Source organism: Cryptomeria japonica, chromosome 2, assembly GCF_030272615.1.
Source record: "Cryptomeria japonica chromosome 2, Sugi_1.0, whole genome shotgun sequence".
In the NCBI taxonomy this organism is placed as follows: Eukaryota; Viridiplantae; Streptophyta; class Pinopsida; order Cupressales; family Cupressaceae; genus Cryptomeria; species Cryptomeria japonica.
This window is the reverse complement of record NC_081406.1, coordinates 205320248-205335941: the sequence shown is the minus strand read 5'-3', so window position 1 is coordinate 205335941 and position 15694 is coordinate 205320248. Positions and strand designations below refer to the sequence as shown.

The 15694-nt window shown below is 34.2% G+C and overlaps 1 protein-coding gene across 1 annotated transcript in view; it reads left to right on the top strand.

Moving 5' to 3' along the window:
- LOC131044345 (uncharacterized) overlaps nucleotides 1–15321 on the top strand; it is a 99229-nt gene extending 83908 nt beyond the window's left edge. Inside the window, exons 3-7 of the mRNA XM_059216521.1 lie at nucleotides 13338–13415; nucleotides 13830–13928; nucleotides 14066–14258; nucleotides 14462–14871; nucleotides 14966–15321. Coding sequence (XP_059072504.1) covers nucleotides 13365–13415; nucleotides 13830–13928; nucleotides 14066–14258; nucleotides 14462–14871; nucleotides 14966–15190 — 978 coding nt within the window. The 5' untranslated portion in view covers nucleotides 13338–13364 and the 3' untranslated portion in view covers nucleotides 15191–15321. The remainder of the gene's footprint in view (nucleotides 1–13337; nucleotides 13416–13829; nucleotides 13929–14065; nucleotides 14259–14461; nucleotides 14872–14965) is intronic.
- Nucleotides 15322–15694: the final 373 nt, after the last annotated feature.

The window sequence follows — 15694 nt, the reverse complement described above, 5'->3', positions numbered from 1 at the left end:
ACAAGTTTAGCTATGTAGACTAGGAAACTCACCTATTTCTCACACATTACATAAAAAAGAAATTGATGTCAATAGATTCAACCCCAATTCTATTTAGAAGAGGGTTGAATACTAATTGAATTCGGTTCCCTTTTGTTTGAGTTGAAATTGTGTTTGGATTAGGTTTGAATTGCAATGCTAGATCTAGGACAAACAATGAGAAACTGAAACAAAACAACAATAACAAAATGTTCCAAATTTCATGCAGAGCTATAAATTGAGATCTGGAAAGTAGAAAAAGATCAGAACCTGCACTTGAAAATTTGGGTGAAATTGTTGGGACCAGGATGGTAGGGTGCCTTGATCCTATAAATGCAAACATAGGCAAGTTGGGTCTTTCTAAGAATGGCAAGACACACTGGATCCACTAGTGAAATATCCCGAACAATTCACGGGCCATGAGCACCCTAGTCCCTCAACAACACCCTGGTCTTCGAAACTTCCGCAAAAGCTAGTTCAATTTGTCTTTGTCTCCTCTATCCATTTCTTCTTTCATAGATCTCGAATCTGTCTCCTACACACCAAAAGAAGGGAAATGGTGTTGTGGAGAGGGGTTTGCCTTATGTCAAACCTCGGGTTTGGAATTAACCCTAATTGAAATAGAAATGGAATTGAAAGTGTGCCTTTTGAGGGTAGAGGAAAGACTTCGAATTGAAATGCTTGAATGTAGATGATTGTACCTTCAATACGTGATGCAATGCTCTTAGGATAAGTCCTCCATGTGTTGATTCAATAACATGATAAACCACATAAAATCCATCATGAAATCGTAATCGAAAAATAATTTTGAAGATGCCTTGATGTAATTTGTTGCTTCTTCAATCAAATCTAGTCTTGAGGAAGAAGAATTGCTCTTGAATTGGATGATAATGTTAGCATAAGATAAGATTACCAAAATGAACAGAGGCCTTGATGTAATTTGTTGCTTCTACAATCAAATCTACTCTTTAGGAACAAGAATTGCTCTTGAATTGGATGATAATGTTAACATAAGATAAGATAATCAAAATGAACAGAGAGGGATGCCTTATGTAGGGATTTCATAATTGAAATCACCTTTAGGCCGACTTAGATTTGATATATCTTTGGACAGAGCTAGATTTGGATAGGGTAGGATCATCTTATTATCACCCCAAAATTTTGGGAAAAAATAACAGGACCGAGATGGTAGGGTGCCCTGGTCGCGACAACTTTTTTCTGTCTTTCAAGGAACGTGAGATAGCAAGGTTCTAATGCTAATTCCAACTCAATGGCTCAAACCATAATGTATATATGTGTGGGATGTGTCTTGGAAGTTGGAATTGGGGTAGTATTAAGGGATAAATTAGGATATTGAAGAAATAAAGGGCACACCTAGAATTAAGGGCCCAAATGTTAGTGTGATGATGTAATAAATTGGAATAACACCCATAATATTGAATTAAATATTAATTAATTACAATAAAGGTCCTATAATGCATAGACGAAAGGGATAATACTAAAATAGGTGCTAGAAGAGTGTGAAATTGGACATACGAATAAGGGTGTACAATTTTAGATGCTACACAATATAATAAGGAGATTTGTGGCACCCAAGTACAAAGATATTAGAGAAAATAGTGGTTGATGTTGGTTGTGAGGAGCTAGTTCGATAGAAAATTGCTCAAAATTGCATTGAGTGTCCTGTAAGTGTAGCTGCATAAAGCACATTTTTTTGTTTGAAGAAACAATTTGTAGTTTCTTGTTGCCTATAGCTTTGCAGGTTGTAGTTGCATTAATGGTGGTTCATTTCAATAAAATGGTGAGATTTTTACCTGCAAGAGTTGCTTATTCTCTTTTTTAATGTCCTTTTTTTATTGGGAGTTAATTTACAAGGGGTTTTAAAATAAAATATTGCTTTATAGCTGCAACAATTGACCCCCGTTAAGGGAACTCGATTGTTGATCTACAACAAATGCTATTAGGGCAAGTTTGATGGTGGAATGTGTGTGAGAATAAGAGTTTCAAATTTGAGGTTTATCCTCCAACAAAGATAAAGCTACGTAGAAGGTGTGAAAACTTCCTCTATAGTTGAAAGTGGGTAGAGGGGTCTTTGAGACTACATCTTGTTGGGTAGAGGATAATTGCTAAGTGTGAGTTTTGTTATAGGTGTGAAATGTAGCCTTGTAACTACAAAGGGTTGATACCTTGAAGTTAGAGAGGTTGTTGCAAGGAGGACTTGTAATTGTAGAGGGATTGGTGAGTCTCTAAAGATGTCTTCAAAGAAGAGAATGAGATGGGTCATTAGAAGAATTGTAAGGATTTACCTTGAGAAGAATGGCAAGACAAGAGGTTTCCAAACTTCTTATTGAAAAATTAAAAAAAGATCAAGGTTAGATTGGATGTGGTATTGATGGAATAGAGTAAAGAAATTGAAATGGCTAAAATAAAATGTGAAAAGAGATTATGTAAAAGCAAATAGATCAATTTTTCGTAAAGAGAAGGTTGGGTTAGCAACAAGGAAGCAAGATACTACATAGACAATAGGTTATTTTTTTAATAATTTTAGAAGTGAATTTAATGTTAAATTACATGCAAATGATATTAGTGGAATTGTCGATGTGAAAGTGAATGAAAAGTGTGCTATTGCTATAGTAGATAATGGTGAAGTTATAGATATGAAGAATAGTCAAGTTGTCACAAAGTTTGGTTGTATTAAGGGCATGCAAATACTTAAAAATTTGGGCCAATAGTTTGAAGAAGGGTACATGGAAAATATGACAAATAAAAAGGGTGAAGGGTCAGAGGAGAAAGATGAAGAAGATGACATGCTAATGTATTTTGTAGAAGTTGAACATGAATGACTTGCATCAACAACATATGGATCAAAAGTGATGACATAAAATGAAAAGGTTAAACTTGATTTTTGTGATTTTTCTTTTATTCAACATAAAAATGGAATGGTTAAAGTGGAAGGATATGAGGAGCTTCAAAATGATGTTATAGCAATAGAGAAAGAGGAGATAATGGAGGAAGAAGAGAGTGAAGTACAACAAGTAAGGAAAAGAAGATAGAGACTCTTGATTTTCATGAATTTGGCTGTGTTGATTTGTATATAGAAGTTGAAGATGATGAGATGGTGCGGGAAGAAGTATATTGATGACAGTTTGACTATGACAGATTGAATTGCATTAGAGGTAAAAAGAGAGGAAAGATGAAGAGATAGAAATGTGTGGAGTAAGGTGAAGAAGAAGACAAAGCTAGAGGATAAGAAAGAAAGATGGATGAATAAAAAGCATGAGTTCTCAAATGTTTAGAGTTCATCTCATGAAACATTTCTTCTTGCCCAAGGTGTTTGATGCATGAGTATCTAGGTTGCAAAAAGTTGAAAATTTGAAGAGTGGAAGAGTGGAAGCACCTATTGTTCAAAATGACCTTTCTAGGATTTTGACTTGATTTTTAGTATGTTATTTCTAGTAAATAAATTTTGATCCACTTGTATTACTATGAATGAAAGTGGGAACTATTGATATTCATGTTTCCAAATCAATTGAAAGATGTTCACTTATTCTAATTAAATACCAAAAATTTGTCGCTCAATAATTTTTTTGTACACTTTTATGAATGGCTTTAGGCACTCTTTGCACATATCCAAAAAGTTAAAATTAAATTTTTAAGCTTAAAAGATTTATTGGTTTGAACAATTTGAAGGCAATATTAAAAAATATCATATTTAATGATTTTTTCTTCACCAAAATGAAGAGGATAAAACCCAACACCTAGGGAAGTTAGTGGGAAAATAAATGTTTCATGTGCTCTATTTTGAATTCCTCAATGCCCCTATTCTAGCTAGACTCTATCCTAGACACCTAGAAGTTGCAAGAGTGGAGTGGTGGTCGAATTTTTGGGAGGAGATACAAGATCATGCCTATCACTCAAGAGGTGTGGCCTAGATGGTGGTAACTTTTAGGAAAAAAAGGAAACATTTTTGAGAAGGCAATATTCAATGCCGAGGAAAAGGAAAATAAGAGAGAGCTGGAATTGGTGATTTGTAGAAGAAAAAAATGAGAATGTGAGAAGGATATTTATGACACCTAAATGAAAGATATTAAAAAAACAATACTTAATGTTGGTTATGAGGATCTAATTCGATAGTAAATTGCTGAAAGTTGCATTGAGTTTTCTTGCAAGTATATTTACATAAAGGACATTGTTTTGTTTGAAGAACATTTCTAGTTTCTTGTTTCACGTAGCTTGTTGCAAGTTGTAGGTGCATTAATGGTGGTTCATTTCAATAAAATGATGATATTTTTGTCTACAAGAGTTGCTTCTTTTTCTTTTTAATTTTCTTTTTATATTGGGAGCTAATTTACAAGGGGTTTTCAATGAAATATAGTGTTTTATAGCTGCAACAATTGACACTCATTAAGGGCATTCAATTGTTGATCCACATCAAACAGTTCAAAAATTATCATAAAATTAACAAAAAATGTATAAAATAAATATATATAAACTCATAAAATTAGTGAATAAATATAAAAGAATATGTAGTAAAATAATATGTAAAGTCGCTAAATTAAGAAAATGAGTAAGAAAGAAAATGATAAACCAGAAAAATATTTTAAAGTATGAGAGGAATTATTTTTAAATAACTTAATCATGTAAAATGATTTACAAGTTTGAATATCATATGAATTCTAAAACTCCTCTCTTTTCTACAATGTTGGTTCTAAAGATTTAAATATTTAGTCATATTCTCTTTTTCATTTTAAAAATATTAAAAAAATACAATTAAAGGGAATAGAATAGTGACACCTTTCCTATGTTCTTAATTTTCAATATTTTACATTTATTGAACATGATTATAGTATTTAAATTATTTCTATAATAATTTTATTTTTATAGAAAAATAATTGTGCTCAAGGATTATCAAGGAAAGATCATTATGCCAAAATATAAGCATCTAGGAAAGGGGATGAACAATAAGGCTGAATTATAGGTGGCTCCCATTGCTCTACAATGTGCTCAAGAGTAGAAGGTGAATAGAATTCATTTAGAGGGTGATTCGATCCTCAATTAATGCTATAAGAAAAGGTTCCACACCATGCTGGTGATTAGGGAAATGGTTGCTTCCTATTTGCAAGTTGCTAGAGGAGTTCGATAAGTCAAAAATTAGCCATGTTTATAAGAAAGTGAATGGTATGGCCGGTGAGTTAGCCAAGAAAGTGGCGGAGGTGGGTGTTGTGTGAGTGATAAAATCTTAATGATTTCAAGGTAATGTTGAGGTTTGTTTGGAGAGCAAGTGACATAGGACGAATATCAAAGGATGATATGAAAATCATGAATTTTTTTGATTGAGTTGTGAAAGGATAGAAGCATTTATGTCTTGATAAAGGGAGTGATGAGTGGTTCAATATAGAAGCATGTGGATTGAATATGCCCAACTATTTCTATCTTCATGTGCAATTGGGTCATCCTTAAATGTCACACAATAAGCAACATATTAAGCCTAGAGAATGTTAGTCAACTCTGAGTGTTTAACACTTTTAAGCCTAGAAGTGTATTCTTAGTGTGATCACATACCTTAAGCAACATATTAAACCTAAAAATGTCAATCGACCTTGAGTGTTTAACACTTCAAAGCCTAGAAGTGTAATCTTAGTGTGTGTTATTTAAGTCATTCCATGCAATTGCCACAACACAAAGAATTAACTAGTGAAAAAGACATGATGGACACTCCAATAAGGTTGGTGTAACACAAGCAATAGATGACATTATTAGGTAAGGTAACAAAACAAAGAATGCTAAGGTTTTTTAAGACAAGCTATGGGTTGGTAGTCCACACGATTAAAATTATTTTAGAACACTTCCTAAAATCGAACCATTGATACAAAGTTAACTTTAATATTTTGGCTGTGTTTTTGGCATTTGTTCTTAACACCAACAAGTAGAAGGAGATGGTCATGGCTCTTTGTAACAAGATAATTTGAAAAAAAAATTCTCATATAAATGGAAGATGGTCTCAACAATGTGGAATTTGGTGGGGTATCCCTTTGCCAAGGGACTACTAAATGGTTCAAAGGGGTGGTTGTGCTATTAAATGACTCCCACTCATTTTTGCAATGGATACAATAGAGATGACCATATTTACCGCCAAAATGATGAAAGGTGTATAGTTCCTCAAGTGCATTCTGTTGGAATCAAGGAACATTGAGAGGGGGGGTGAATCAATGTTCTACCAGTTATTAAATTTTCTGACTTAACCTTAATCCACCATAAGCATAAGCATGAAACTGAAATGCAGAAACACAAAACAATCAACCACAAAATCATAACAACAAGATTTGTACCTGGAAACCCAAATGGGAAAAACCACGGTGGGATTTGAACCCATAATGTTATTCTACTATGGCCAGTAGCAAAACAATATTACTTGAAGGGGAATGCACAATCATTCACGCACACTGCCTAGAGATTACAACTCAATTACAATAAGGGCTACAACCCCAGAAGGCTCACTGCCTTACAAATCAATTAGAGTGATGAATTACAATGAATGAACTCCATAGTAGCATCTAACAATGCCTGGATGAGTTTCAATTAAATGCAAAAATCTGACTGTATCTCTTCTGCAACCTTGCTCTGTTTTCTGTCTAAGTCAGCTACCTGATCAAGAATGCGCATGTGAAACTGTGCCAAAAGAAATTTTCAATCACTACTCGCTCATATTACTTCATATCACACACCAAAAAGATCTTCTGCATTGGTCTTATATATCCGCAATCACAAAATAAACATTTATTTATTCGCCCTATTTATGTAACGTGTAATCATGAGTCAGCTTGAATTAGATCACCAAAACGTATGCAGATCCATCAAATGATGTCAAAATGACTTCTATAAGTCAGCCTTATCACTCCATACACAAATCTCACCACCGCAATCACCAGAAAGCTTCCAGACCAAAACTGCTCTGCTCAACTTGAATTACCAAAGCCAGATTACTGGTTACTAGATCATAATAACTTCCGGATATCAAAATTATTGATTACCGGATAGGATTCTCATGAAGAGTTTCCATCAATGACAACCCTAAACTATTATCCATGCACCAAATTTCACCGGATGAGTGTCAATTGCCAACAATCTCCCCCTTTGGCATTGATGGCAACACTCGTGAAAAATGACTAAGTGTTGAAACCTATACATCGGATCAAAATAATCTTTAAGGTTCCCCCTTAGATCAAGACCTCAAAAACATATAACATTGTATGTACATTTTTCACTCCACTCTCCCCCTTTGACAACAATGCCAAAGTAGGGGTGTTGTCCTAAAATTTATGTACAAGGGTATCTAGCGGACACTTTACACATACTTAAAGATGTAAGCAAAAATAGTCTTCAAAAATCCTAGGTAAGTATCCCATCCATTGTTCAAGTTGTCCAAAACTGTAATGAATGCACTGAAAACATAGGCATGAATCTCCACATCCTTCAATTCAGATGGAATAGGTTGTGCCATAGCCTTCATACAATCTACCTTATTTCTGAACATGGTGTCCATCAGAGGAGCAATTAGATTTTGAAGTTCACCAAATCTTCTCAAAATTCTATCCTTCTCTGCATTTAGGCTTGAGATCTGATCATTGAGAGCCATTACCTACTCTTCTATATTGCTGGTTAGGGCAACATTAGAATCAAAAGACTATGAAACACCAGCTAACTTACCCTGGAAAATACTTATTTGCTTGTCTATGTCTACTGTGAACTTTGGCAAAATCAGACAATACTTATATATATTACCACCTTATGTTAGTGCTTCAGAGATAGTCTGCAAACCTTTATTCAATCTTGCTCTTTCATCCTCTTATCATTTTCCAGAATGTTTGGATACCAACCTCTTTAAATCTGTCCAGTACCCGCTTGGTGGTGGTCTTCTCCAAGGATTCAGAATCGGTGTTTATATTACTTATCAACTAAAATAGTTTTCCAAAGGGGTTAGAGTTAGGATCTAGTGTTGTATCCGACACTATTTTTTGCAAAACATCAACAAACATCGAATAAGCTTTTTGTCTTCATTTTCTGATTTGACCGATCTTGACTGATCTGAGATTGTACTACTACTGCAAGCATCAGTTTCTCAGTTGGTGACATTTGTCCAATATCAAGGGGGTCATCAAGATTGATTGAGATTTGAGGTAGGGTCCTTGTCCCTTTGACTGGAGGAGTGTCAATTGTTAGAGCATCAACAACTTTCTTCCCTTTATCTATCTCTGCACCCTGCACCTCTGTCTTCTTGGGTTCCTTTTCCTCAACATCATTCCCTTTATCCCATGCACCAGTGTTACCACCTTGTGCAGTGCCATCCTTTGGAATCTCAGGGACTTCTTCAATATTCTCTACCACCGAAGGATTTGCATTGATCTCAGCATCAAGGGTTACATGCCCTTGATCTTCTAGATGTCCCTCTGTCTGAGTTTCATCCTTCTGATCGCCGAAGACACCTTCCTTTACTTCCGAATGGGAAGTTTGAATTGCGACACTATATAAAGGGTTGTTCATTATGATACTTCTCCAGATTTCTTCAATTTCTTTTCTTACTTCTTCAACCCTACCAATCATTAATCTGTTTACCCTAGTCCTGCTTCTGAATTCCTTTTTATTTTCTTCCTCAATGAGCCTTTTGGCTTCATCTTAGGAGATACAGGTGTAGACATTGATCAATTCTCTCTCTCTCTCTCTCTCTCTCTCTCTCTCTCTCTCTCTCTCTCTCTCTCTCTATTTTACTAGTTGTCAACCTCCTCGCATCAATAATATTATACAGATCCTTAGGGATGCTACGCTCCAGTTCAATCAAGGTTTTACTAAAGTTTTTTAAGTACAAAACAACAACTTCCTCAACTTTTCTTTGATCTTCCTCAACTGGATTTTCATAGTATGCTCCAATGTTCTTCAAATTTCCATCTACAATTATCTCATCAATCAATTGATCTACTGTCATTGGAGGAACAAATGTATACTTACCTTGCAAATTACCGGTTTCAAGATCATCATCAAGTTGAGTTCTGAGCTTCCTTCCAGTCTTGGGCCTTCCAGTAAGGGTAGGTTCTGACTTAGCTGTCTTACTCTTCTCTACACCACCGGATTGTGGTTTCCTCACCACCCTTACAAATTCTCCTTTCCTTTTGGCCTTCCCTATTTCTTCATCTGATTTAGTCTCAGATGCCATCGGAGATACAACAACATAGGTTCGTTTGGGTTTCTCCTTTTTCTTCAAAACTCCCTTTCTAGATGAGCTCTATCTTGTTGATGGTATTGCCGGAGTAGGGGCAGACTTGGTCTCCTTTGGTTTTTCTTTGGAGGGAACTAGTTTAGCCTTGGTCTTCTTAGCTTCCATTTGAGCATGCTTCTCCCTTGCTTGCTTCACTGCCTCTTTGGTGAATCCCATCTGCACAGCCATTTCTTCAGCCATTTTAGATACTTTTCTCTTTCTTGCAGGATTGGTGAACTTCTTGTGCAATTCCATATCTTTCTCCTTATAGGTGCCAAAGCTTGGTTCATTCGGATCCACCGGTTTTCTCATAAGGTGTTGAACATAAACTTCAAGGGTCTAACCATCCACCTCATAACCCATCTGCGAAATCCAGACTATCCTGGGCTCCACAACTTCCATGTGACATTGGTCTTTGTCTACCATGAAGCGGATAGTGTTCTCATATTTCTCAACAATCTCTTCGCTCTCAATGTGAGAAATAATTCACATTTGCCTTTTTTAACCTCGCAAAACCCGATTTCAAGTTGACATAAATGCACTGATAAGGGTTCAACTGGATGCCCTGTCCAACATCAATCAACTCACCAGATGATCTAGAGATCTAGATAATCATCTCCAAGCATTTGCAATCAACCCCCTAAGGCCAAATGCCTTAGTTACCGGATGAAGATCCTACACCAGATTCAAGTGCAGATGCATTGTCCACCTTGGATTCATCTTTTCTAACCCACATCTTCGCATGCTTGTCTTTGATATCCTCTACCTTTGCCTTGCCTTTATCATTAAATTTGTTCTTGTCTACCGGAGCACTCTTGTTCACATTTTTGCTTTTGCAAAATTTTGGAGTGTGACCAAATTTGTTGCATGCACGACAAACAACATTTCTCTGCATAGGTCTGAAGTTCATCTGATTTGGTCTCATTCTGCATTGGTTAGAGATATGTCCAAACATCCCACAAGAATAACATCTCTTGTTTTGAAAATTATTCATTACTGCGACTAGAATTATTGCATATGAAACACTGATCCTAAAGGTAGCACCATTGTTCATATTATTCATTCCATTAATCATCCCCCTTCTGCATTGATTCGCTATATGACCAAATTTATTGCAAGTAAAGCATCTACCATTGAATTTATGAGCATTAGGTTGTCTTACCAGAGGATTCTTTCTCTTTTTATGATTTGTCTTTGCATTTCTTTGTCCAGATCCAGAGGATTATCCCTTCTCAAATCCAAGTCTTGTCATACCTTTCCCATGTCTCTAACTTTCCAACATCTCATCAAGTCTTGTTGAGCTAGCATTGAATTTGTCTTTGTATTCATTTGCAATAGCAAGTTCATCTCTTAGGGAAATAATCTCTCTCAATTTCTTGACCATTATTCCTTGATTGTGTTAACTCAAGCTTCAATTGATCATTCTCATAGGTAAGCCTGAAGCATTCATCTGCTATGTCCTTCAATGATTGAGTCAATTTCTCTCCATTCTTCTTCCGATCTTCAATCTCTTTAGTTATCTTCATCGCAATAGATTGCATCTCATTCTTCAAGGCAACATTCTCTCTAGCAAGCTTATCACATTCATAAGTTTTGTCTTGATTTTCCATGCATTGATCTTCTTTTTCCTTCATCTTGTCCATCAACACCTTCCTCTTGTCTCTTGAAGTGTTGACTTGATCTTTCAAATCATTAATGAAATCTTCAGCTACATTCAGGTTTCTCTTCAAGGAACTGATCTCATTTCTTGCTACATCAAGATCCTCAAGTGCCACACAAAGTTGTCTCTGAAAACCAGAGTCCATTGATTCAATTTCTTGGACCTTCCTCAAGCGGTTAAGATTCCTTAGAGGAACTAGGCTCTGATACCAATTGTTGGAATCAAGGAACACTGAAAGGGGGGGTGAATCAGTTTTCTACTAATTATTAATTTTTTTGACTTAACCTTAATCCACCGGAAGCATAAGAATGAAACTAAAATGCAGAAACACAAAACAATCAACCACAAAATCATAACACTAGGATTTTTACGTGGAAACCCAAATGGGAAAAAGCATAGTGGGATTTGAACCTACAATATTATTCTACTATGGCCAATAGCAAAACAATATTACATGAAGGGGAATGCACAAGCATTCAGGTACACTGCCTAGAGCTTACAACTCAATTACAATAAGGGCTACAACCCCGGAAGGCTCACTGCCTTACAAATCAATTACAATGATCAATTACAATGAATGAACTCCATAATAGCATCTAACAATGCCTTAATGAGTTTCGGTTAAATGCAAAACTTTGACCGTATCTCTTTTGCAACCCTACTCTATTTTTTGTCTCAGTCAGCTACCAGATCAAGAATGTGCATGTGAAACTGGGCCAAAAGGAATTCTTGATCACTACTCACTCATATTACTTCATATCACACACCAAAAAAATCTTCTGCATCAGTCTTATCTATCCGCAATCACAAAATAAACATTTATCAAGTCAGCCTGTTGATGTAACGTGTAATCATGAGTCGGCTTGAATCAGATCACCAAAATGTATGCGGATCCATCAAATGATGTCAAAATGACTTCTATAAGTTGGCCTTATCACTCCATATGCAAATCTCACCACCGCAATCACCGAAAAGCTTCCGGATCAAAACTACTCTGCTCAACCTAAATACCGGAGCAAGATTACTGGTTACCAGACCATAATAACTTCCGGATATCAAAATTCATGATTACCGGATAGGATTCTCATGAAGAGGTGCCATCAATGACAACCTTAAACTGTTATCCATGCACCAAAATTCACCAGATGAGTGTTAATTTCCAACACATTCTAGGTATGATGCTAACAGAGGGATGTGGTGGTTGAAAGTGTTCATCAAAGAAGAGAACTAGAGGATACAGATGTGGGAGATCTTCAAATGATGGAGGAGGAGCTTGAAGCAAATGATGGCATAGATGACCTTGTGGTAGTCGACCACAATGAATGTGGGTTGGATTGCCCTTGGAAGTCAAGTAAGAGGTGCAGGGTTGAGAGGATAGGGGGTGGAGCCCTGGGTGCTGGCATCAAGTGAATTGGGTTTGGTCAGATGGTTTTTTTTTTTGTTCTTTTTGAATATTTAGAAGATAATTGTAGATACACTGCAATGCATAAAGTATATATATTTTGTGGATAGAAGTAATCAGTAAGATAGGGGTAAGCAGCCAAAAGGTGGCATAGTAAGTTGTATTAGGTGGCATGAGGTACCAAATTTTAGTATCTTGATAAGTTGATATGGACAAAATCCCACGGTTAGTGTTAAATCACACACACTAAGCAACATACTAAGTCTAGAGAATATTAGTCAGCTCTTAGTGTTTAACACTTTTAAGCCTAGAAGTCAAAGCTTAGTGTGTGTGGTTTAAGTCATTCAAAATCTCACTTTGTAAATTCTTTTGAATATAATACAAGGGTGCAGTCCCTTCAAGCTGAGTTTTATCGATCAAAAAACAAATTATTAAAAACATGTTTTGAGTTTCAATTCTGAGGTTCATTTGTTTTCTACTTATATCCATATATCATTAGATAGCGCAAGATGGTCATTACATGTGTAGCTAAGACATTCTCAATATTTTCCTTTTCAAGATTTACTATCATATTATGTTTAAACCTTCTTATAAACTAGCATATTATAATGATACTAGTGTATTATAATGATATTTGTAAATAAAGCCAAACCCATTGATCAGAGAGATTATGCATTAAATAACAATATTTATGCACAATGTTTTTTCTATAAAACACTAATAGTATTCTCAAAAGATAGCTATAAAATATACAATAATTTTCATTAGGAACGTTTAAAATATTGAAAATGGTCCTCTTTATATGTCCATAAATTCCTCATGTTCAACATTTATTTGTGTTTAAATTTGACCTGTTATAATAGGTGAAGATAAATAAGGTTATTATTGGAGTTTATAAGTAAAAGTACCTATTTATATAGGTTATTTACTTCAAATATTGGAAAGTTTGTCTTTTTTTTAAATACTTTATATGCACTACTAACAAATTCTAAATTTATTAATGGCAGGTTAATCGAAAGAAATGTTCACATGTCATGGAATATATAATGATCCTTTCTTATCTTGGAGTGTTTGGAATTATTGGAGTAAGATTTTATCCATATCTAAAATTTTCAATATAACAAATAAGATCATTTTCTTTAGTGACCACATATAATGTTCTTGTATATTTCTCATGTAAATTCTACCAATAACAAGGGGAATACAGAATAGTCTATGTTACAAATGTTTATTAATAGTTGAGTAATGGTTGACTTGATAGTAATCTACAATAGCCTTATACAACACCACTTAATAAGAATGTGCTAATGTAACTTTAATCTAGGTGGATAACTATATATGATAAATAATCTTTTCACATCTATTTAACTCTATCCAAGATGCAACAATCAAATATTTTAATTATTTTAATATAAGATATTAAATTATATGATTAAAAATTACTTTTTACTAAAATTTTTAAATTTTCTATTGAAACATTGAAATATCTTTGTGTGTAGGTCCTTATAAGGTATGGATTACAAATATTATTTGGACCAAATGTAGCGAATGTGACAAATAAAAATACTGCTCTTTATATTGATCTTCCTTCAAATATGGTAAATGATTTCTTTTTTTTCTACGTCCTTTAAAACTGTATAATTAACTTATGTTTTGTAGATGGTTTTGTTAAGACTTGCTAAAGGTTAATAATTATTGATAATCTTTTAATTGATCATTATTTTTTTGTCCTAAGGTTGGAAGCTTTTTCATGGGATGGGTTGGAGTTGCATTCAAAAGAAATATTTCTATTTTCTCTGAAGCATTGGCCATTGGACTATCATCGGGATTGATGGGAAGCATTACTACATTTACATCTTGGATCCAAGCAATGGTAAACCTAGCAACTAAAGGACATTGGATAACTGGAATTTTTGGTCTTCTTTTAGGTAAGATGTAGAAATAATACAAGCTTTACCTCAAATAGATTTGAAGAAACTTTTTCATCATCACTAAGAAGTAACTTTATAGGTCTTGTATTGTTCCATCACTATATATACATCTCTTATGATTTCTAATGTTTTTTTTTTCAAACATAAAAAAATTAGTGATTAAATTAGTCATATATTAAAATTTGTTTAGAAAATGACAGGTATGGAATTGGCCCAAATGTCACTTGAACTAGGGATTGAATCTACAAAGCTAATTACGTATGCTCATATTCAAATAAAGAAGAAACAACTTGCCTTGACATGGATGCCATCTAGTGAACACTATCAATGTGGTTTATATGGTTTTATCTTGTTTATGTTCATCTTTGCAATATTATGGGGAGGAAGCCTTGTTTTATTAGTGTTTAATTTTACATCCCAACATAAGGCAAAATTGTGGATGGCTTGTATGGTTGGACCATTTGGAGTATGGGCAAGATGGTATATGGCACGCCTCAATGGACAAGGAATTGGAGCAAAAAAACACTTAAAATGGCTGCCAATAGGAACATTGCTTACGAATCTCATGACAAGCATTGTTATGGCTGCATTATCAACAATTCACCAAGTGGTACAAAATTATTTTTTAGATTTATTTCCTACACTAATTTATAATTTTCATATTTTTTATATTAGTAAATTAAAATTGTATTTCCTCATTACAGGTTAAGGATCGTACAGGAAAAATTGTGATAGAATCCCTTCAACTTGGTTTTCTAGGGTGCATGAGTACTGTCTCTGCATTTGTAGTAGAAGTTCGAGCCATGCATCAAAGCAATCACTCCTGGAGGGCTTATGTATATATATTATTGTCTTTATTTCCAGCATTTATTTTTGGAATTTTGATATACTCAATACCAACATGGTCTAGAGGTTACTCTCAAACATAAAATATGCAATGTTTTTTAATAAATTTAAAATCCATACAATTATTTGATTTGTTTACTAAATGTATTTTGGTTTTTTAAAAAGCCAACTAATACTTTTATGATAAATCATTTATGTAAAAGAGATATTTTAATAAATAATTCTTATTAAAAAGAGATGTATATGTTTTAACTATCTTATAGAAAGCTTGTACATATCCATTATATATTGTATTTTTGTTGAAAAAAATGATATATTTAACATGTATTACTCTAATTGGTTGTGAGAGGTATAAGGTGATCATATAGAATATTTCAAATATAGTTTTATTTTATAATGCTATTTTAAATTTAATTCTATGAACATGTGTGTATTTAGATGAATGATAATTTATAGTCATACAACAATTCAAATTCACAATTTAAATGGCAATGCATATTATACAAGTAGTAAATTTGATGGTAACATAGTGTAGCAATACAATTGACTACAAATAAAAGGAAGGGATTAGAACAAGATAATATTTT